The sequence below is a fragment of the Pipistrellus kuhlii genome, unplaced genomic scaffold (assembly GCF_014108245.1).
Source record: "Pipistrellus kuhlii isolate mPipKuh1 unplaced genomic scaffold, mPipKuh1.p scaffold_m20_p_2, whole genome shotgun sequence".
NCBI classification, from domain to species: Eukaryota; Metazoa; Chordata; class Mammalia; order Chiroptera; family Vespertilionidae; genus Pipistrellus; species Pipistrellus kuhlii.
This window is the reverse complement of record NW_023425515.1, coordinates 161,255,353-161,280,432: the sequence shown is the minus strand read 5'-3', so window position 1 is coordinate 161,280,432 and position 25,080 is coordinate 161,255,353. Positions and strand designations below refer to the sequence as shown.

At 38.1% G+C, this 25,080-nt stretch overlaps 1 protein-coding gene across 6 annotated transcripts; it reads left to right on the top strand.

The window, feature by feature from the left end:
- Positions 1 to 2,221: 2,221 nt before the first annotated feature.
- Positions 2,222 to 24,607, top strand: LOC118723841 (putative selection and upkeep of intraepithelial T-cells protein 1 homolog). 6 transcript variants are annotated; one of them, XM_036446557.2, is made up of 9 exons: positions 2,226 to 2,479; positions 3,802 to 3,889; positions 5,090 to 5,437; positions 8,343 to 8,624; positions 12,032 to 12,139; positions 16,440 to 16,523; positions 17,346 to 17,456; positions 23,065 to 23,187; positions 24,133 to 24,607. In XM_036446557.2, exons 1-9 carry the CDS (start codon positions 2,462 to 2,464, stop codon positions 24,240 to 24,242), a joined length of 1,272 nt encoding a protein of 423 aa, XP_036302450.1. In that variant the 5' UTR covers positions 2,226 to 2,461; the 3' UTR covers positions 24,243 to 24,607. The 6 variants fall into 6 exon arrangements, with proteins under 6 accessions (XP_036302452.1, XP_036302450.1, XP_036302455.1 ...); XM_036446556.2 differs by having other exon boundaries at positions 2,229 to 2,486; positions 3,809 to 3,889; XM_036446559.2 differs by lacking the exon at positions 12,032 to 12,139 and having other exon boundaries at positions 2,222 to 2,486; positions 3,809 to 3,889.
- Positions 24,608 to 25,080: the final 473 nt, after the last annotated feature.

Sequence of the window (25,080 nt, the reverse complement as noted above, 5' to 3'; positions counted from 1 at the left end):
GTGAACTTTGAAACCATTTTTGCTAAGTGAAAGAGGCAGGTCACAAAAGCCACATACTCTATGCTTCCACTAACATGAAATGTCCAGAATTGGAAGATCAACAGAGAAGGTCAGTGATTGCCAGGGATGGAAGCAGGGGGAAATTGGGAGACACATGTTTCTTTTTAGGGCGACAAAAATATTCTGGAATCAGATAGTGATGATGGTTGTACAACACTGTTAAGTATACTAAAAACCACTTATTTGTACACTTTTAAATAGTAAATGTTATGTTATGTGAATTTATTCTCAATTAAAAATTGATACACAAAACAAAAAACAAACAAACAAATAAATAAATAAACAAAGCTAATGGTATTTCCCACTCCAAAGCTGCTTTAAAATATTCCCTTGTTGTTTCAAATGTGTGATCTCCAGAACCTGATACAGAAACATATCGGAATTGTAACGTAAATGGATGTTCTGTTGAGACAGAGGAGTCTCATTCCCCTTAAGAGGGGATCAAAGATGAACCCATGAGCTCTAGACCCAAACTACCAAGTGCCTCATAAACAAAACCTCCTGAGGATTCAATGTGCATTCCAATCAATCTGTTCCAAACCAAGCTTGTTCACAAGCATATATACACATAAACATTTTACTCTCATGTTTAAAATTACTCTTCTTCCCTTAAGCCGTACTTCAAGAAATATTCTCTCCATTCATCTGGTCAGTTAAATGCTGAACTCTGGGAGGGACCCTCAGTCTTCCTTTCCCTCAACTTCCTTTTTCCATATGTTCTATCTATTAATGCCTCATCCCAAATAGATCTCAAATTGTTCTAATTATGCGTTGTCTGTCCTGCCACTACTTTAGCTTTTCATTGTACTTGTCCCCATCATTGATTTACATATGTATATGTGTATATGTATGTTTTTATCTCACATATGTCTATATGTGCTGTATAGTTCATATGTTTGTGTTTGTATAAACATAGTCAAATGTGTATTATAGACATACTGTGTATATATATATACTAGAGGCCTAGTGCACAAAAATTCATGCATTCAGGGAGCCCTTAGTCTGGACTGCACCTTCTTGCAGTTCAGGACCCCTTGGGGGATATCCATCTGTCACCGTAAGCCCACTCCCCCAAGGTGCCTAAGCCTCAGTCAGATATCCTTAATGGTGCCAAGGAGACGGGAGAGACTCCAGCCACTGCCACTGCACTAGCAGCCATCAGCCTGGCTTGTGGTTGAGCAGAACTCCCCCTGGTGGAGCGCACTGACCACCAAGGGGCAGCTTCTGCATTGAGCGTCTGCCCCCTGGTGGTAAGTGCACATCATAGCAACGGTCATTCCTGGTTGTTCTGCCTTTAGGTTCAATTTGCATATTACCCTTGTATTATATAGGATATCATCATTTACACATATACAGGGTAGGCAAAAGTGTTTATGGTTGTGATACAAATAAATAATACAATAATTAGTAATTAATAATATAAGAATGAGCTCTGTTTTGTGTACTCACAACTGTAAACCTACTTTGCCTGCCCCTGTATATTGTACATATATACACAATTAGGATATGTATGTATATAAAACATAGATATGACATATATTTACATTTACATTTATATTTATGCAATCATATATGCAAAAAGATACCATTCTTTATAACTACTAGTATATACATATATGTACACACATGTATATGCTTATATATGTAGCTATATATTTTAGTACTCATATGTATGTTATCTATATTTATGAGAATTAGGAATGAATATGTGTGAATCTATATATACTTAAGTATATATTACACATATTTCTTAACATTTATACCACAATTTTGCCTTTGTTTCTCTGTACAACTCATTCACTTCTTTCTCTGATCATATCTCCCATTGTAGCCGCAATAAACTACTTAAAGTTTTCTAAATTGAACATTTTCTCTCAAATGCCTTGCAAGTTATCTCTCCCTCAGCCTAGAAAACCTAATCTGCTCCTCAGCTTCTCTTCTTAAATGGCTAACTGTTCATGTTATTCAAGACTCCTCTTAGTCATCATCACCTTCCTTGAATGCCTGATATAAATTTAGTGTCTTTTATTTGTGTCTCCATAATTATTTTTCTTTCTTTTCTAAGTACAGGACAGTGTTCAAAAGAAATTCTTGATCATACCCATTTTATTCATTATGAGTTATATAGAATACAAAAATCATTTTGGGTGGTGCTTCCTTTCAGAGCGAGGCAAGTCTTGTTAGTACTTGTGATGTTGGTACAGCGATGCCAGCTGCAATCACTAAAGTTAAACAAAGACTCCTATCCTCAGACTGGAACAGCCAGTCTCCCTGGAATTTCCCTTGGAAAGGAACATAAGGACAGCACTGCAGAATCAGGTGCTCAGAGTTGGAGGGCAGCAGTGAGAAGGAGCTTTCTTAGTACTCTGCCTGGTTCTGGCACTGTCGTTCTCTAGGGACAATGGAGAGCTGCGTCAGGAACTCCGGTAAGTGTAAGATTTCAGATTGAGTTCTCTGTTCGTAGATGGTCAGCACTTCTTCCATCCCTTCCTCTTCTTTGTGCCTTCTGGGAGACCACCTGTCATTTCAAGGGACTTGACAGATATATTTATGGACTAGTGAGATAGTATGAACAGAGATCCCAGTCCCCTCTAGGGAAAGTCTTTTCTCATTGTTTCTTGGTGGACCATTTGAAACTCAGTCTGCAGTATCATGTTACAGCAAATGTTGGGCTGAATTTCTGGAATCTGGTTTGTTCAGCACAAAAAAAATGTTATTCTTATGCATGTTATTCCCTAGTCACCTAGATGTGTAACTAGTCTCTCTCTCTCTCTCCCTTCCTTCCCTCTGCTAAAAATCAATAATTTTTTTTAATATTTTATTGATTTTGTACAGAGAGGAAAGGAGAAAGAGAATTAGAAACATCGATGAGAGAGAGTCATCGATCAGCCGCCTCTTGCACACCCCCCTCTTGCACACCCCCTACTGGGGATATGCCCGCAACCAAGGTACATGCCCTTGACCGGAATCGAACCCGGGACACTTCAGTCCCCAAGCCGACGCTCTATCCATTGAGCCAAACCGGTTTCGGCAAAATCAATAAAATTTTAAAAAGAGTTGGAGTTTCCAGATCTAGCAAGTAAGTATTGCAGGATACCAAAAATTGAGTGGGAAATATATATAACAGAAAGTTATTCACTGTGAGGACAAAAAAGGGAGGTTCTATTGAAAGTAACCTCATACAAGGTGTCTGGTCATAAATTCCTAATTAAGCAAGTTGTGGTGGGTCATCATGCCCCAAGCATATAACTTTCTGGTACAAGGTTTATCTTTGCCTAAGGAAGCTCTGTACATTGTTTCCGTACATCTAGGTTAACATAACTTTTGAAATAAGCTGCAAACATCATGAGAGCCCATAATCTAGTTAGCCATCATGTAAACCAACCCCCACCTTGCTTTTGCCCACCTTCATGTAATCTTCCTTATGTCCCCTCCTTAATTCCGAATATACAAAAGAAGCTGCAAAACTGTTATTCTTCAGAGCATGTAAGCATATGAGCCACACATATGTATTAGTTTGGCTCACAAACTCATAAAAATTCTCTACAGGTTTGGGGGTTCTTATCTCCATAACTTGATTTGATATTCAGATAACTGGGACTCATACAGCACTCCTACAACATTATCTAGCAACACTACTTGAGAGTTTATTAATGCCTAAAAAAAAAAAAATGTTAAAATACGTGCTTTCTGAAAGTTCTTACTCCTGTTATGGCTGTTTCTGAACCCTCCTCACTTGTTATCACAGGTGTAATGGAAACTACAGAACCATCTCTCACCAGATACTTTGTTCCCATGCTCCTCCTTCAGATGATAGCACCAAGTTCAGGTATGACCCTCTCCTCTACCTGCATGAGCCATGGCAGTATCAAGTATGCCAGAAAAAGCAAGGACCAAAGAAAAGGGTTAAGCTCTTTTGACCATTGTTCCTCAGGTTTAACACATAATTATATAATGAGGACATGTACTATAGAATTCAGCTAATGGCTGGAAAAAATTATTTCTAATCAGTAAGTCTTCCTTATCATGTATCTGGATTTGTGTTAAATTCCTGAGAGAAGAGACAAATGAAGAAGACCTAATATTTACCCTTGCGAACCCAATATTCATATTGAGGAGACTCAGTATATGTGTCACTTACACAGCGAAGGAGTGGTCTAGGATAGGGATCCATGTTGGAATCCATGTGAGTTATCAATGCAGTGGGGCATCCAATGAGGAAGGAAGGAATAGGCTAGTGGGAGCCAACATATGATAAAATGTGCCTTTGTAAGGGGATCTATGCAAAGCAGAAATAAATATAGTGTATTTAGAGACAAATATAAGCAAAGTCTGAGACAATAAATGGCATAGAAGATAAAGTTTCTAGTAAAAATTACTTGTTAAATAGTAGAAATCTTACTGGTGCACTTTTTTTTTGGTATAATGTGTTTGGCTGATAAAAGTAATGCTTTTATGAACATTTTACACATGCATTTGACAAAATCTCTGAGTATATATTATAGGTAGGAAATATTTCTATGCATAGAACTGCTGGTCAAGGTTATGTGCTATTTTATTATGTTGCAAATATTCTTTTGAAATAGTTACCAACATACATTTCCACCACCAGTATATGTGAGTTTGCAAGGTGGGTCATAATGTTACATACCCACCATTATGATTTGGATTTGGGTTTCTCTGATGATTATGTTTTTGAGCATTTTTCATATGTCTATTGGCCAGCTGTATGTCCTCTTTGGAGAAATGTCTGCTCAGGTCTTCTGTCCATTTGTAGGGGATGTTTAGAAGCCACTGATATTTAGAATGGTAGAAATTCAGATTATCCTTATGAGTCAAGTTAGAAATTAATGTGGAATTATTAAGAACATAAATATATAATGTATATATTTGCATATTTTTACAATATGTAAATGTGGCAAAATGGCCTTTAACACCTCACTGAAACATGTGGAATGTTGTGTGTGTGTGTGTGTGTGTGTGTGTGTAGCTAATACTCTCACTATTTGCTTACCATCTCCCTTCACAGAACATTTTACAGTGACTGGCTTACAGGGGCCAATCTTGGCTCCATTTGGTGGCATAGTTGAGCTCAGCTGCCAGCTGTCCCCACCACAAAATGCAGAACACATGGAGATACGCTGGTTCCGAGATCGCTATACACAACCTGTTTACCTGTACAACAATGGCAAAGACCTGCATGTAGAAACTATCTCCAGGTATGTGGAGCGGACAGAGCTGCGGAAAGAAGCTATCCGAGAGGGTAAAGTGACCCTTAGGATCCACAACGTCAGTGTTGATGACCATGGGGAGTACCACTGCTTCTTCAAAGATGGTGATTTTGATGAAGAAGCCATCACAGATGTGAAGGTCACAGGTAGGGATGGATCTCTTTGAGGTTTCTACACATCCATGATTCTCAACCCATCTGGGACTGGATAGTAGGGAAATTCTCAGTGTTTCTGAATATTACATGGTTTGGTTAGCAAGTTTAAATTCATGCATTTAGTCTTGGAACTGAGAAGAGTATAGGATTAAGAATGCAATTGTTCCGGCACACATTACCATTTTCAGAATTATTTTCCCATGTCCCTATACACTGTTATATCAGTAAAATATTAACAGACTCCTTTCAAGATTTATTACTATGCTTTTAATTATTTCTGACAACACTTTAGTGAAACTTTGTAAACTACCTAAATCTTTATGATAGTCTCCTTAGTGACAATTTTTAAAAATATATATATATTTTATTGATTTTTTTACAGAGAGGAAGGGAGAGAGATAGAGAGCTAGAAACGTCGGGATGTGCCCACAATCGAACCTGGGACCTTTCAGTCCGCAGACCGATGCTCTACCACTGAGCCAAACCAGTTTCGGCCTTAGTGACAATTTTTATTCCCATTTCTCACTCAATTCACTGACTACTTAGTTTCAGACTAATTTTTTTAAATCTATTTCAAAAAGCCTTCATCTACAATCATACATATATATATATATATATATATACACTAATAAATATATTAATATATATATAATGAGTATATATATTAGTATATATATTACAGGCCTGGTGCATATACTCGTGCACCGATAGGGTCCTTCAGCCTGGCCTGCGCCCTTTCACAATCCAGGACCCCTCAGACGATGTTGGACTGCTGGTTTTGGCCTGATCACCACAGTCTAACATCCCCGGAGGAATGTAACAGTGAGTGAAGCAGTAAGTGGCCTGGGAGGATCCCAAGCCTGGGCCAGGGGCCATGCCACTCCGCTCATCCTGGCCCCACTGTGCCTGCCACTGCCCAGTAGCTACTGCCTCAATCGTCCTCAGGAGCAGGGTGAGGTGAAAAAGCCCTCAGGGGTGATCAGGGCCAGCAGCTACCATTCACACCCACTGACAGCGCCAAGAGATGGGACTGGCGCTGGGCGCAAGCAGCAGGTGCGAGTAGTGGATCTGTCAACAGCTGTGGATGCGAGCGGGGCCAACACCAGCAGTGGGTCGGAGTGGCAGCTCCGGCGCCAACTGCCTGAGCACCAGGCAGGACAAAGGCACATGGGAACAAAGCATTTTCAGTAATCACCAGAGACTTGCCCTGATCACAGCAACTGGCACCCCACCTTGGTCTAGCACCCCTGCTCACCTGCTCCACCATCCCATCATGGGCAATGCCTGCCATGTCCCACTCTCTGCCACCTGCTGCTGATGCCCGCCATGTTTCATGTGTGCCCCCCAGTGGTCAATGCACATAATACTGACCAGTTATTCGGTCTATTTGCATATTAGGGTTTTATATAGAGAGATTATGAATCTCAGTAGTATTGCTTAGAGTTGAGCTATCCAAATGACAACCCTTAGCTCCATGTGACTATTTATATTTAAGTTAAGTAAAAATTACAAATAAATTCTCAGTCTCACTGGCCAAATCTCAAGTGCTTAATAGTCTCATGTAGCAAATAGCTACTGTATCAGGCAGCACTGATATAGAATATTCCATCATTGCAGAAGCTTATTAAACAGAACTGCTCTAGAATAATGATTTAAATCTCTGTTATTCTTCCTTTGTCTGCACATTTAGGCAAGCCTGATGCCCTAGACTAGGGGTGTCGAACTCAATCAGAGAAGGGGCCAAAATCTAAAATCCAGCCTAAATCGCGGGCCGAATGGTTTACTGAACAGTCATAAACTGTCATTGTGATGGAAACGCAGAGGAGTGCAGTGATGACAGCGCGGTGGGGGCCACATTGCAAGGCCTGGCGGGACGGATTTGGCCCGCGGGCCGTGTGTTTGACACATGTGCCCTAGACCACACGTGTCAAACACAAGGCCCGCGGGCCAAATCCTTGATAGCATGTGAGTTGGTTAACAGCACCGTTAAGGAAAAGATTGTTCCACTCATTTTAAATTCACATTTCTGGTTAACATTGTCAGTTTATGACTGTTCAGTAAACCATTCGGCCCGCGATTTAGGCTGGATTTTAGATTTTGGCCCCTTCTCTGATTGAGTTCGACACCCCTAGGTGTCTAGGGCCTAGGCAATCAACTGAAATTTTTCAAAAGCTACTATTTTCTCTAAACTGATATGAATTGCTTTATTTCTATAATATTAGTGTATTACCCATTTTATGCAAATACTCATACACATAAAATGTTATTAAAGTTTTAAACATATTTATATTTGTTTACTGATAGCAGCTCAAACATGACTAATGGGGAAGATTCAAGAAAAAGAACAGTAAGCTATAAATTCAAAAGGACAGAGGTCTTGACTGTTTATGTTAGGGGTGTCAAACTCAATCAGAGAAGGGGCCAAAATCTAAAATCCAGCCTAAATCGCGGGCCGAATGGTTTACTGAACAGTCATAAACTGTCATTGTGATGGAAACGCAGCGGAGTGCAGTGATGACAGCGCGGTGCAGGCCACATTGCAAGGCCTGGCGGGACAGATTTGGCCCGCGGGCCTTGTGTTTGACACATGTAGTTTATGTTCTTTATTATATCCATGTTTATAGCTAAGTCTCCTAGATGTAGTAAATAACAAAAATACTATTTTTGAATTGATAAATGGAACAAACATGCATTTTCTCCCTGAGTTGTTAATTTGTAAACCATAACCCTTCAGCCTGGTTTATCCTTTTTGTGCTGACAATCAGAGCCCCACAGTGCTTGGCTGTCAGTAGAGCGAATGGAACAGGGATTAGAGTGGGGGACGCAAGCTTTTCTTTCTCTGTTTCTCTCTTTTTCGTCATGTAAAAATATTGTTTTTCCTTTTCTTTCCAACCAGCTACAAGCTTAGGAATACAGATTCTTGTGCATCCTCCTAATACCAAAGGTCTTTTGGTGGAGTGTAGTACAGGAGGTTGGTTCCCACAGCCTCAAATGGAATGGAGAGACAGCAGAGGAGAGATCATTCTGCCTACATCCATATCCCATTCACAGGACACACATAAATTGTTCAACATGAAGATGACCCTTCTCCTTAAACAGAGCTCCCATAAGAATGTCACTTGCTGCCTTCGAAACCCTGTAACTGGTCAAGAGGAAAGGACAAGCATTGTCCTATCAGGTGAGATCAATGTACTTGTTCTACAAATGATGACCATTATCATAAAATATACAAACTAAAGGGAAAAATTAATATACTTTCTTTACTTGGTTTCTAGAATGTTACATTCTCTTGGCTTTATTCATCATTTTGCCCATTTTCTTTCTTCCATTTCCTTCTGCTACTTTATCTTTTATGTCTACCCTTTTTATTACCTTTTGGAGTTCCCAAAGGCTTAGTCTTTGAGCATTTTCTCTTGTGTCTTAATTCCATCTCATGGCTTTCCATACCATCAATATGACAATAGCTCCCCAAGTGGTATCTCTTACCCAGATCTCTCTCCCTAAATTTAGTCTTATTTCTAAACTTAGCATATCAATGTGGAAGTCTATTATATATCCCAAATCCCACACATCAAATACTGAACTCCCAATCACCTCCTGACTTGTGTAATTTATTGGCTTCCCAACCCACACTTCATATTCTCAGTTTCAAAGAACAAAATTCTTGACCCCCATCATTCTCTCATATTCTATATGATATTTGTTAAAAGATAATACTAGGTCTACCTTTAAGGTTAATCTAGAGTCTCACCACTTTATTTCCGCCATGCAAGTCTGAGACACTATCACCCATGGTCTGAATATTGGCAAAAACATCTGAAAAGACCTACCTATTTCTAGCCTTGTCCACTATGATGTATTTTCAATACATAGATAGCATAATCCACTTAAAACAGAAGATACACATTACCTTTTATTCAAAACCCTGCAATGGTTCCCCATTTTATTCAGAGTAAAATGCCCCATGATGCCCTTCATTATCTGTGCCCCATTACCCAGCTGACCTCATCCCCTAATATTCTTCTTTATCTGCTCTAGGCTATGTCTCCCAACATGCAAAGCTTGCTCCTGAGTGAGGGTCTTTGATCTAGTTGCTCCTCTTCCCAGAACACTCTAATTCCACTAAATGTCCTTTCTCCTTCCAGCTTATGTTCAACTCTCACCTTTTTCATAAGAACTACTTTATTTTTTCTTTTGCATATTTATATTATCTATTTTATTTTTAAATCTTTATTGTTGAAAGTATTACATTTGTCCCCTTTTCCCCTCAATGACCTCTCCCAGTCCAACCCTGGCCCCCACCCCAGGCCTTCACCACCTTATTACCTGTGTCCATGAGTTATGTATATATGCATTCAAGTTCATTGGTTGATTTCTTCCCACCCAACATACATAAACTGATGAACAAAAATAGATCTAATAGATCTATAAGGACTATTTTAATAAGCTAACTTAAAAAATTTAACCTGCCACCACTACCCAGGATTTCCTATCTTCTTACCTTGCCTTAATGTTGTTGTTTTTTTAAAGAACTTCTTTCGATTAAAAAAAAATATATATATATATATATATATATATATATATATATATATATATATATATTATTGATTTTTTTTACAGAGAGGAAGAGAGAGGGATAGAGAGCTAGAAACATCAATGAGAGAGAGTCATCGATCAGCTGCCTCTTGCACACCTCCCACCAGGGATATGCCCTTAACCAAGTACATGCCCTTGACTGGAATCGTGCCTGGGACCTTTCAGTCAGCAGACTGACACTCTATCCACTGAGCCAAACCAGTTTTGGCACCCTGCCTTAATGTTTTAACATAGGATGTATCCTTTTAACTTACTCTGTAACATATTCATTATTTTTATTGTCCCTTATCTATCTCCTTCTCTAAAACATGAAGATAGAAATTTTTGTTGGTCTTATGTATTTATTATACCACAACTGTTTCAGGAATATTATAATAGGATTAAGTTCCCTAATAAGCTTAACAATTTGCTAATTTTTTAGATTATTTTTGTGTTTATTTGCTCACTTAATCTTCCAGAAAACAACCAAAGCTTCATATTATGGTTGTGTCACAAACAGAAAGACACTTCTATAAGATAAGCAGTTACAGGGGATAAAGAAAGATTAAACTACCCACCCTCTGCCCTGAGAGTTCTAAGCAGGATACATATATATATATATATATATATATATATATATATATATATATATATATATATATATAGAGAGAGAGAGAGAGAGAGAGAGAGAGAGAGAGAGAGAAGAGAGAAGAGAGAAATGGAGAAAATCTTTGTTAATTTATTTACTTCAGTAAATATTAAGATGCATATTTTCTGAGTTAGCATATTCTTTTTAAAAAATATATACATAGAAAGGAATTGAGAGGGATAGAGAGTTAGAAATGTCGAAGAGAGAGAAACATTGACCAGCTGCCTCCTGCACACCTCCCACTGGGGATGTGCCCGCAACCAATGTACTGTACATGCCCTTGACCGGAATCGAACCCGGGACCCCTCAGTCCCCAGGCTGACGCTCTTCCACTGAGCCAAACCGACTTCTGCCTGAGTTAACATATTCTTAAACTAGATATGCATTTAAAAAACATATATTAAAAGAAATATAATTACACAAACTTAGGGGATCAAGTTAAAGTTCTGGGAAATAAAGACATCTGAGGGAGATCTTATTTTCCATTCTCTGTACATTAGAAAACATGAATAAAATTCAAAAGTTATGGTAAAGAAAAGATCATAATCAAAATTTAGTGTACCTGTCTGGCCTGTGAGCTGGCAAAGCTCTTTTCAGCTTCCTTGGTTGCAGGGGAGGATGTGGTGAGGGGAGGAGAACTCATCTGGATATAGAATTGGCTCCAAAGTCATAAGATTCTCAATCCCATGAATTGCACCAGCTCAATCCAGGTTCCTGCCCACCAAACATAGCCAAAATTGTGAGAAGCAGAACTTGTGACTGGATCTCTAGCTACCTCTTGGGTTTACTTCCTTATACATAATGGTGTGTTCTAGTTGGAACAGAGATTTTTCTCTGGGAAGAAAGACATCAGATTACCAAACAAAATGACAGGTGTCCATGCCCAGCAAGTGCAGCCAGCAAGCCAAAGAAGATGAAAAGGAGGGAAGTTTACATAAACATATTTCTCTAAATGTATCCTGAAGAATAATGCCAAACCCAGTGAATATATTAGAGAATTCAGGGCTACACATATATTAATTCCCATATCTGCTTAGACAAAAGGACTGAAGGACTGAGTTGGGTCTGAGACTTGGTGGGAGAACATGAGATAGAGTGAATGGGAAGACACGAGGTTGCGGGGGGAAGGGAGGTGTTCCTTCACTCACCTTTATTCACCCCTGGCTCAGTCTCACTCCAGATCTTTCCTCACTTTTCAACTACCCAAGTATAACTGCCTCCCCAAACTGGCTTAGGGCTAATATCCCAGGTTCCAGGGGTCTTGAATGGAAATAAGCTTTGGATGAATCATCATCCCTGGTTTGATGAGTCTAAATGCTCCAAGTTTCCTAAGTGGTAAACTTTGTGGCTCTCTATTTCAGATCAGTTGTTTCCGTGGAACTCTGTTTGGATACTAATTCTGAGCATAATTCTGGCTCTGCTAGTGATATTTATCATGGTGCCCAGTGTTGCTCTACATAGATTACAAAGTAAGTACGTTTGAAAGGCGGGAGATGAAAAAGGGTGTGGGGAAGCTTAAGCTGCAACAAGTTTAGTTAACATTCATTGCTACAGTTTCAGAATATTTTTCTTTTGATGAGAACTTTTAAGTTCTACTCTCTTAACAACTTTCAAAAATGCAATACAATATTAGCAACTATTGTTGCCATGCTGCATATATATATATATTCCAATGAATTATTTAATATCTAACTGGCAATTGGTATCTATCTATATCTATACCTATACCTATACCTATACCTATACCTATACCTATACCTATACCTATACCTATACCTATATCTATATCTATATCTAAATCTATATCTACATCTACATCTACATCTACATCTATATCTATATCTATATCTATACCTATATTATTGATTTTAGAGAGGGGGAATCATTAATAAGAGAGAATCATTGATCGGCTGCCTGCTGCCTCCTACAGGGTTCCTACTGGGGGATGAGCACACAATCCAGGAAGGTGCCCTTGATGGGAATCAAACCTGAGATACTTCAGTCCACAGACTAATGTTCTATCTATGAAGCCAAACCAGTTGGGCCAGTGTTGGTATCTTTTGACTCCATTCACCTATTTGTGCATTCTGACATGCTCTTCCTCTGGCAATCACCAATTTGTTCTCTGTACCTATAAGTTGTTTTTGTTTTAATCCTCACCCAAGGACATTCTTTTTATTGATTTTAGGGAGAGTGGAAGGGAGAGGGAGAGGGAGAGAAACATCCATGTGAGAGTAAAACATGGATCAGTTGCCTCCCAAACATGCCCCAATGAGGAATCATATGTGCAACCTAGGTCTGTGTCCTGAGCAGGAATCAAACCAGTGACTTTTTGGGACACCACTCCAACCAACTGAGCCACTCTGGCCAGGGCCAAACTTTTTAATTTTATTTTATTTATGTATTTATTTATTTATTTATTTAGATTTCACATGTAAGTGAAATCATACTGTATTTGTCTTTCTCTTTCTGATTTATTTCACTTAGCATAATGCCCTCAAGTTCCATCCATGTTGACCCAAATGGCAAGATATTATTCCATTTTATGGCTGAATAATATTACATTGTGTGTGTGTGTGTGTGTGTGTGTGTGACATTTTCTTCATTCATTGATTGATGGACATTTAGGTTGTTTCTATTTCTTGTCTATTGTAAATAATGTCACAATGAGCATGGTAATGCATATATTTTTAAGTTAGTGTTTTCGTTTTCTTCAAATAAATATAGTCATGCCCCACTTAATGACAAGGATACATTCTGAGAAATGCATCATTAGAAAATTTTATTATTGTATGAACAGTTATGCAAATCTAGATGGTATAGCTTATTATATATATAGGCTATATATGGTACAGCTGATTGCTCTGTAGGAAAGAAAAACATAACTTTCCCTCTACCTTTTTTGTTTTTTGTTTCTTGTTTTTGTTTTTGTTTTGTTAAGACATCACAGTAATAATAAAAAATTTAACAGGAGAAAAACAAACCAAAGTTTATAACATGGGAGAGATCCAGTAAAACTGAATAATTCACCAAAACAGCTAAAGCTAGCACCTTAAATATCATCTTCAGCTGAAGACTAGAGAAGATTTGGGGGGGGGGGGCAAATGGGGGTGGGATTACCAGAAAATCACAGTAGATAAGGGTAAGGGTAAGGTTATAATGCATATTTAAGTCATTTTCTTCTGCATTGATAAGAGTTTTTAGAGATAAGTCCATCCTCCTTTTCCTGGTACAACTAAGAAGACATCCTTACAAAGAAAGATTTTTCCTTGCAAATGTAAATGCATTTTACAAAGGGTAACTTCTATTTGGTTTTCAGTGCTTCTCCAGGTCTGCTTTTTCTTAAAATTAACCAGCCTAAAATAATTCTTATGCCAAATAGACATATTTTGGGGGTAACACATTCTGTTCCCCTATAGCTGCTAGGCTATAAATCTATATAGTATGTTACTCTATTGAATACTGATGGCAACTGTACAAAACAATTGTGTTTATGTAATGCATTGTGCTGCCACATTATGATGGCTAAGATGTAACTAAGAGATAGAAAACTTTCAGTTCCATTATAATCTTACTAGAAGCCCAGTGCACAGATTTGTGCACCAGTGGGGTCCCTCAGCCTGGCCTGCAGGGATTGGACCAAAACCAATCTCTGGGTCCGGAGTGCGGGTGAAGCAGATGTGGGACAACAGTGCCCCAACAGCAACCTAACCCATGTCTCATTCTGCAAGAAATTGGGCTCCCTCTTCTACTGGTCAAAGCATCTGCCCCCTGGTGGTCATTGAGTATCATAGCTACCAGGCGAATGGTCAAACAGTCAGATGGTTAGATGGTGGCTTAGGCTTTTATATATATAGATAGACCACAGTCATATAGATGGCTTATTGTTGACTTAAATGTCTTTACATATGGCACATGGCTGAACCCAGAAATTGAATTGCTGGATCATATGGAATTCCTAGTTTTAATATTTGAGGGACCTCCATACTGTTTCCAATAGTGGCCATATCAATTTAGATTCCCACCAACACTGCAAGGCTCCCCTTTTCTCTACACCCTGGCCAACTCTTGTGTTAAAGTCAGAAACATTCAAACCTTTGAAGAATTTTTGTGAGTTTATTTGAGCCAAAGTGCCAACAGTTCCCAGGAAGCAGAATCTCAGCAGATTGAGATAATTCTCCAGAAAATGGCAGTTTTACACACTATGTTATGTGTGTGTACAATAAAAAGAGGAGTCACAGTGGGTACATGAAATCCATTGATGATAGATTATGGAGGGAGAAAGAAGCAAAGCAGGGAAACCTCTGGGATTGGATAAAAAGTAAATGAGAGACACATACTTCTTTTACATAGGTGTGTACAGGATAGTTTACACTCAACAATTAACTCAATGACAATGAAGGAATTTGTGGTGTCTACAGAGCAGTGCCTGTGCTTTGAGAGGTCCAAAAAAAGGAAAATTACTTTGACATTCCAAAAGTATGTTATCATAGATGCAAAAATACAATAAATAGGACCCAGTTAAGGTTAAGATTGACCTTTGTCAGGGAAAATACCATCCTAGGACATGGCTACCCACCATAAACTGATTTTTTGTTTAAATATTAGGTAGTTTTAATTTCAGACCATCCTTTGGTTTCTTTAGTTTTTTTTTAGTTTGCAAGGCCGCCATGCAGGCCTTCCGTGAGCTCATCAGGTTAGTATGTGGCCCCTTTTCGTCCACAATTGACATTGCTTGTCGTTTAATAATAACCATTCTAACAGGTATGAGGCAATAACTCTTTGTGGTTTTGATTTGCATTTCCCTGTTGATCAGTGATGTTGAGCATCTTTTCATGTATGTGTTGATTATCTGTATATCTTTTTGAAAACAAGTGTTTATTCAGATCCTCTGTCCATTTTTAAAATGGATTTTTTTCTATTGAGCTGTTTGAATTCCTTGTATAGTTTGGGTATTAACCCCTTATCAGGTGCATGACTGCAGCTGTTGTAGATTCTGAGGCTCTCTCAGACTTTGTATGGATGTACCTGCTCCACACTTGTATCCTTGTATGGTAGGATTCAGTAGCTTGTATATTTTTTCTTGATTTTGCAGCACACCATGGTGGCTACTCTGTCTCTCTTATTTCCCTGAAGGTGGCTATTCAGTTCTCACTATCTCACACACCCTGGCCCACTTTATGCTCATGCGGCCCTCCAGGGCAGGAACAGGGAGCCAGCCACAAAGTGGAGAGAGGTGTGTATTTGGCATGTAGTGTGCTGAGTGTGCCAGCAGGCCAATTTGGAAGATCCTTGGGTTAGGCCTTCCCCTAGCTCCTAAGCAGGCTTCTTGATGGGAATCAAGAATACATTCAGCAAGAACCATATCCCATTGATAATCTCCTTAAACCTTCCATGCAGTCTCCTGATCTGCTCCTTCCTTCATTCCCCCATCATGGACCTTCCCGTTGAATATACTAGATACTCTGAGAGATAAATGAGTCTCTTTGGAAGCCTCCTGTACAGCTGGGAAAGCCAGGCATTTTCTCATTGGCTCTCCCATTCACCCAAGGGAGAAATCACAGCCATCTCTTTTAGCCCTAAGCTATTTTACTTGGGGAAGCGTGGAGCTGGACCTCTTAGGCACTCCAATGCATCCACATTTTTTTTATTTTTATTTTATTTTTGCTCCAATAGCCTGATGGAATTTCTTCTCTGGAAACCTAGACTTCCACAAGGCTCTCTCTTAGGTAGATAACCGCTTAACTCCATGTTTTACATGTGTTTCAGAACCACAGGAGAAAGGATCCAGGGCACGGTCTTCTGTGTGTTCCAGAGTCTGTACCAAAGATTGCCTGCCTATTACTGGAAGCAAGGGTAGGCAAGATTCCTCCTAGGTACCTTGGTGTATAGCCCTATGTCCCACAACTCCCACTTCCTGTTGCAGATGGGTGCCAAATTTTGTTGTTGATGGGGGAGACAAAAACAAAGGACTTGTTATTCCACCATAATGCTAATGAATCTTTGTATGCGATAATTTAACCACTAAGTAAAACTGTGCCTATAACTCTCCAGCAAGAGAATGGGCACCGCTTGTGGTAGTGAGCTGTTACACCACAGAAGATTTTCATGGAGAGACTAGATATCCCATGACAGTATAATGATATAGTTGTAGATATATAGATATAAAATTCGATTTTAAACAATATGTTCTCTGACACAGACCCCTCCCTCCCCAACGCTAAACCCTCACTCCCGCTTTGCTTCATGAAATTCTTACATAGTCAGAGGTCTTCAGAGCTCTCCTGGCCTCTTTCAAATCTGGGTAAAATGATAATGGTCAGTGCATAACTCTTGTCTTATGCACATTGATTGATGGGCTAGATGGAGGAAATGAAAAATGAGTCGCTTTTCTCCAGATCTGTGTAGCCTCAGCCAAAAACTTGTCCCATCCTAGAAATAGCTCTGCTTCTTGTCCTGGCCATCGACACCTTTAGACCTAAGCCTTTAGAACCTTTAGGTCCTTCGATCCTTTACACTGCATCTTTGTCCCGTTCTTTTATTTTTCCCTAGTCCTCTTCTAAATTAATACAGAGGGATGACATTAAAATATAGCTCTTGCTTTCTTGGTGCATTTTCCCACAATCCAAAGTACCTTCACAGCAATAACCAACAATTATTATGTCTCTTTTACTTCAGATTGCTCCCGCAGAATGAGAAACCCTATCGTAGTGGGCCTAATAATAATAGTGCTCACTTTAAGTGTAATCACCTCCCTCATTGTCTATTTACATCACAAAAGCAGAGGTAAGTGGGATTAAAAAGTGGGAATGTCCAGAAAATACTTCCTTTTCCAATTCCTCAGTCTCTGGTAAAACATTTAACCAAAGAAGAGTGGTATTTATTTAAATTACAGAACAAAACACACTTGAACCTCACGTCATAGGATTTGGATTCCAGTCTTCTGAATTTCATGAGTTTAATGATACAAATTGCTGACGCTTCTGCCCCTTAGAGAAAGAAAATGTGTTCTTCATTTTATTAGCACCAGTTCTTCATCACTTCGCCTAAGAAAATATGCCAATTCTTTCTATACCTTTAGCCTAGAGGAGATAGCAGTTCAGTATGTCTTAAACTCTTGGCGGTCAAAGATTTCTGTTAGAGAATTATGCAAAGGACCCTCTTCTCAAAATAAATTCATATGCTCACATATATATTGCTCAATTTTGCAGTGTGCATTAACACATGAAACTGATTTTCCTTCTCTCTGGATCTCTTTGAGGGTGAAATTATAAAGGTAATTGTATAAGTTGGGGTTAGCTGAAGCTAACACATTTGAAGTGTGCCCTCAGCTCTTATCTTTGAGGTCCCCATGGAAATTATATATGTAAGGCAATGAGCAGCAAGGTAAGGTAATTCTTTATTATAAACTAAGAAATACAGCTATAACCACAAAATCATGATATGGAAGTCATAAAGTAAGGCTTGATTATTTTGGAGGATTTTATTTATTAATTTTCTCCTGTGAAATGAAGACACAAATGACCTTACATCAAACCAGACTGGAAGTGCTTTTTATACTTTAAGGAAGTCCATACCTGAGTCTGGCATATTACCCATGTTAGCAAACTAAATGTCACATCCATCCATATCAGAAGAAATAAGCAAAATGTTATAATAGTAGGTTAATTACTAGTATTACATACTTATTGTGTGCTCTACCAATTTTACATAGATTAATATATAATTGACCCTTGAACAACATGGGTTTAAACTGTATGGATCCACTTCTATATAGATTTATTTCAATAAATGTATTGGAAAATTTTTTGGAGATTTGTGACAATTTGAAGAACATTGTAGCGTTGATGAACATTATAGCCTAGAAATATTTTTTTAAAATAAGAAAGAATGAGTTATGTCATGAATACAAAAATACGTGTATGTGTTTTCTCTTCCTATGATTTTCTTAATAGCATTATCTTTTCTCTAACTTACTTTAGTGTAAGAATATAGTACATAATACATATAACATACAAAATATGTGTTTATTGAATGTGTGATCAACAAGGCTGTGGTCAATAGGCTCTGGTTAAAAAAAATTGCTATTTTTAAGTGCTAGGCTATTAGTAGTTAAATTTTGAGGGAATCAAAGTATAAAAGCAGATTTTCGACCATGCAAAGGATCTACATCCCTAACCCTCGAGTTGTTCAAGAGTCAACTGTACTTATTCTTCTGTGAATTAGATTTTATTGGTGATAAAATATGTTACACTAAGAAGTTAAATAGCTCACTTACACAGTTAAGCGATGGTGGAGCCGGGATCCCAGCTCAGGAAATTAGGTCCTGCAGCCTTCTGTTTCAACAAGTTTACTGTTCCTCTATGAAAAGAAATAAAATGAAAATAAAAAGAGAGAGATGTAGGTCTAGTCATTTTGTCAAAACAGGTCACTGCAGGGAAATACAGCCTGAGCACTTAGCGATTTATGAGGCTTCCAGGCGATAGCCCATAGCCCCAAGAATAGGCTCAGGTCTCTGTCACTGTCAAAACTGACTTGAAATCCTTAAGAATGAATCAGGAGATTAAACTTTATTTTTGTTTGTTCTTCGCTGAGAACCTAAAATTGAGTCATCACAGAGGTCTCTGCCGACATGGCTGCAAACTCCTGATAATTAGGCAATAAACCTGGTCCATCTGCTAACCTCTTCTTCAATTGCTATTGACCTTTCTCTTTACTTTAAATGGACTTTCTATTGAAATGGACTTTCTACTTCCTCTGTAAATGTCTCATTTAGCAGCCTCCCACTCTATCCTGCCTTTTCTGGACTAATTTTATTTCTTGGTGCTTATCAATTCAAAAATCACTTACCAGTTAATTTAACAAATATGCATTGCCAGAAAATTTCACAAGCATTGTATACCTTAATTCTGTTACATCCTATGACATGTCTGTCATCTTTTCCATCTTGGAAATGCAGATACAGAGGAACATCAAACGTGATTCCCTGTTTTCAGTTGCTCTAGCAAGTAATAAGATTATTCCTGGGATTTGAACCACGTGTCTCTTATTCTGAATACTTTACAATAAATCAGATTGCTTTCCAAAATATAGGTAATTGTTTCTTCTAAAAAGAGGTATCCAGCATTTGCATCTTCAACAGACACATTCTGCTATGCCTATTCTCTGTGGAATTTATACACAGTGAAACCTTCGAGAGGTACACCATTTCTTTCCAAGAATCAGTGCCAGACTAGAGCCAGACTTCCGTGGTTATACTATTAACTGTGTGAACTTGGGAATGTTATTTATAAAGTACCTGAACTATAGTTATACTGTATATATACTGTATAAGGTTATATTTTTATTAAATTTTGTCAATACATCAAAATCATTTAACCTGGCTTTGAACATAGTACAAGCAATGTCATTGTTTGCTATTATTATCATTATTATTGGCATTAGTTAGAAATTCTACCCTGGATCCCTTTCTGGTGACTTCATTCTGGTAGAATGGCTGCTTGTGTTTGCCATTCTCCTTCTTCCCTTCCCTCCTTAGCTCATACCATTCTTTCTTCACTTGCACCCCACCATGATCTTAACTTGCCATCTAAACAATGGGCAATTCTAGTCATATAGAAATAAAAAAATTTTTTAAATTAGATTTAAAAACACACTCCTCAAAATAAACAAACAAATAAATAAATAAAAACAAAAAAGCTAAGAATATTTACTCAGAGAGTGCAAGATACTGAAAACCTATTTGAAGAAATAATATCATAAAACTTCCCCCACCTGGTGAAAGAAATAGACTTATAAGTACAGGAAGCCCACAGAACTGAGTAAATATTCTTAGCTTTTTTGGATTATTTCCAAGTTGTTGTTTTTGTTTTTGTTTTTTTCAAATTTGCTTCAAATTATTTCCTATCCTTTATGAGAAGATGTTTGAAGTTCTCCTAAACATTATAGTTAGAAAAATAGATATATGTAATTAAGAGAGAGTTTTCTGACTCTTCACTCTTCTGCGCACTTACCTAGAGCAATTTGGCTATGTTTTATGCTATTACTTTTATAAAAAGGAATCTCTGACCTTATTAAAGGCAAATAATTTCTCTTGAATTATAGGGGTGGGGGGAATATATATTAATTAGGTGAATTCTTTCCCCTCCGTTTGTATAGTCTAAGACCATATGGAATATTTTGACTACTTATCCTCATGACATGAAAGTTGAGACCAGCAATCATAATGCCGCTAAGTCTTCTCTAAAGACAATATCATCAGTTATTTTAATGACATGGATTTAAGACTTCCTGACCCTGGTTTCCTCATCCTTGCCATCTTGGTTGTCTTTCTCTATAAAATAGAAAAGTTTGGGAAGGAAAAAATTTTTCTCTACCTTTCTAAGTTATCTCAGCTGGTCTAATAATTAAATAGATGTGAGACAGATTAACGGGACAAATAACAAAAATTAATAATATTTGTATGTACAAGGAACCCTACTCATATAAGAGAGTCAGAGGGTCCACATACATGAGGTTTCAAGACAGAAAGCTAAAATGAAGTGTATAGGGCATTCTGAGCTAAGGAATAATGCAAAATGCCTGGGGTTACAGAGGGGAGAAAGGCAACTCACAGAATAATAATAAGAGCAGCTGTTTAGTAATTAGAAGTTTGCCCTGCCCTATAGTTCTGTCATATAAAGTTATCTCTGATAATAACTCATATAATGGACAAGGACCCGATTTAAATTCTTTAAGGGAGAGATACAAATTTTGATCTTCAGCTCAAAATAATCCCCAAGCCAAAGTAATATATACTGGGGAGGCCTGTTCTGAATCCATTCATTAGGAATCCATGAACAATCCCTAACAGAGAGGCAAATTACAGTTTATAGAGGAAAATAGGGATAGCTGTCCAGTAATAAAACAGATACCTTAACTTTTGGTAATGGTGCTCCCTTCCCAAGATATATTAACCAATATTATGAAAGGGGGATGTTTTCTACTTTAGAGTCACCCAAAAAGGATACTTTAAAGAAGACTTCTGTTCCAGATAAGAGGATGGCTTTTGAGAATTGTAATATCTCTCCCATCTCAGAGATTCTGCTGATCGTAAACTATTTTCTTTCTCAATACCTCTCAAAAGGTCTTCTTGTAAGATCCTCTTTTTGTTTTTTGCCCTTGGCATTTTAATTATGATGTGTCTTGGTGTTGTCCTCTTTGGATTCCTCTTGTTTGGGGTTCTGTGGGCTTCCTGTACTTATAAGTCTATTTCTTTCACCAGGTGGGGGAAGTTTTATGATATTATTTCTTCAAATAGGTTTTCAGTATCTTGCACTCTCTCTTCTTCTGGCACCCCCATAATTTTGATATTGGTATGCTTGAAGTTGGGAGTGGAGGGGTGCAGGGAAAGCCAGCCACATGCCAGCCAGTTTGAGTGGAAACAGTGCAAATAGAAAAACACTGCAAAGATGTTTTCAGAGAATTGAAATGGGTTTGCCAGGAGCAATAATAACATTAAGAAGTCTCTTTGGACTGTGCAAGGGCAATGTTTAAAAACAAATGGTGCTCTTAAAAATACTATGAAGAATTTTTTAAAAGTGATTTGCAATTGAGCTATGCGGCCTGTGACTGTGGCCCTGGGTGTGAGAGTTCTCATTGGTTGGAAGTGGGTGGACACCGCTCAGAAGCTGGGGCGAGAGTATCAGTTTCCCATATACTCCAGAAAGGAAAGGAGGAGAGAGAGAGAAACATCACTGATGAGAGAGAATCATTGACCTGCTGCCTCCTATTTGTTTCCTACTGGGGATTGAGCCTGCAATCTGGGCATGTTTCTTGGCTGAGAATTAAATCAGGACCTCCTGGTTCATAGGTTGATTCTCAACCACTGAGCCATACTGGCTGGACAAGGCCTGGAATTCTTGAAGGCTTACAGCACCAGATTAAAAAGATCTGGGGGAGATAATAGATCAACCGAAGGACTTTTATACATTCATATAAGTACAACCAATGGACACAAAACTCTGGGGAGGGAGGGGATGTGTGGGAGGGAGGGAGGGGGGCAAAAAAATCAATAAAATATATTAAACAAATAAATAAATAAATAAAAATTAATTTAAAAAAATAAAAAAATAAAAAGATGAAGGCATTAAAAAAGAAGAAGACATAAAGTGTCTACTTATGCTTTAAACTGGCTAACTAGAAAACAAGTGTCATGCTTCTTGAGTAGAAGAATGTGTATCAGCACTGCCCTCTTCCAGACTGAGCCCAAGTATACTCATCTCCAGCATCATCCCCAGGGCCCATCCTACTTCTCCCCACCCTCACATAAGGCCAGAAGTATGGAGGAATAGGAACTTGAAAAGTAAATCTATTACAAATCTATGACCTTCCTAATTATTGCATCTCTCTTCAGTTCCAGCTTCAGATCCACATTTCCAATTGGATACTATGTGGTTGGAAGATATCACGGTGATCCTGTGTGTTCTGACTGTCTTCATCACTATGATCATTTCCTTTATTTACTTTAAATTCAGAGGTAAATGGGATGGGAAGGGAGGTAACTCAGAAGGTACCATTCATCAGACTGATCTGCAGATGTCCCAAGATGTGACCTTTCCAGTCTTTGTGCCTTAATAGTTGGAGGAAGAGAAAAAGCTATGCCCTATGTGAAGGTTTCCTGATTGTAGACTCCTGGAGGCTCCTGGAGTTTCTGCCCGTGTTAGTGCCTCAGATTCCAATGCCAGTCTCAGTCAGGCTTCATGATGTGACAACACGCTTAGTAAACTTTGAAGGCCCCACTATTTTATCTAAAAACACCTACTAAAGCTTTCTGTATCCTGAGCTCTTCATAACCCAGAGGTGGTTTCTTCCATTTGGATTTCAAATGCAGAAATGAAAACTTAATGTTATAGTTTCTCTTTCAGAAAATTTTAACTGTCCACAAAAGCTGGACCAGAAACATTTCTGAATCTATGTTCACAGGAGGGCAAATACTTTGAAACATCCCCTAACTAATGCCTAAAGATGAAAGACTTCTTAAGAATATGTAGGAAATGTAGAATTAGTCACCAGGAAAAAAAAGAGGAGAAGAGAGGAGAGGAGAGGAGAGGAGAGGAGAGGAGAGGAGAGGAGAGGAGAGGAGAGGAGAGGAGAGGAGAGGAGAGGAGAGGAGAGGGAGAATGCTTAATTAAATTTCACTAAGTTATCCATTTACATTTACTTCTGTTGCAAAGAGAGAACATGCAAATTAAATCAGACCCCTTCCTAGATGCCTTTATTCCTTGTAGACTTCCACCTTGCAGAAATTTCCCTCTCATTGATTGAAGCTAAAGAATTCAGGTTCATGATTTCTAAGAAAATTCTTTCTCATGGGTTTTCCAAAAATGTCTTTGACATCTCAAAGGAGGTACACATGTTCTCAAATATGTTTTCATTGGACTATTTGTCTTTAGTAAGATGTGAATTTTTAATTCCTTCACAGGTATCCTAGAATATAGGATACAAGCATCAAACATCTCGTCTGGAACTCTGGATAAAAGTACAGTAGAAGAGGAGGCCTGCATGGCAACCCTACAAAACTCAGAGACCTAAAAAACCCACAAATGATGACCTGAAATTAAAACTTCTAAACTAAAAGCAGTTTATGGTGGGTAGTCATTTCCTAGAAATCTTCTCTGACAAAGATCAATTTTCACCTTAAGTCTGTCTATTGTTTTTTTGCATCTATCATAACACACCTTTGGAATGTGAAAGCAATTTCCTTTTTCTGTACCCCTCATGTTCAGGCACCACTCTGTAGAGACCACAAATCCCCTCAATGGTATTGAGTTAATCATTGACTGTTAACTCTCCTGTACTCACCTATTAAAGAAAATATGCATCTTTCATTTTACTCTTTATCCAATCCCAGAGGTTTCCCACTTTTCTTTTTCTTGCCTTTCAAATCTATCACCAGTGGATTTTATGTAACCTACTTCTCTTTTTATTATAATGTATTTTTAAAAAGGTGAAAAACTGCCATTCTCTGGAGCATTTTCTCAATCCTTTGAGATTTGGCTTCCCAGAAATTGTCGATAGCTTGGCTCACAAAAATTCTCTATAGGTTTGAATGTTTCTTATGTTAACAGTGGCCCTACAATTTTATATATAACTAAGTAATTGTCAGGTGGAGGGCAAATAAAATATATTCAAATTTGTATTTCATTTGTAGCTTTTTACAAACTATTAATTAATGCAAAAAAGATGAAAATGTTATCAAAGGATGACAAAATTAAGGGAATAACTGGAATAAAACCAATAATCTACATGGTAAAATGGAAGCAACTTTGAAATTAGGAATAAATCTACATCAATAATTAAATGTTATGTCAAGCAGTAACCCAGTAAAAGAACACTAGTCTCAAATCTATGATACTTATAAGAGACTTAA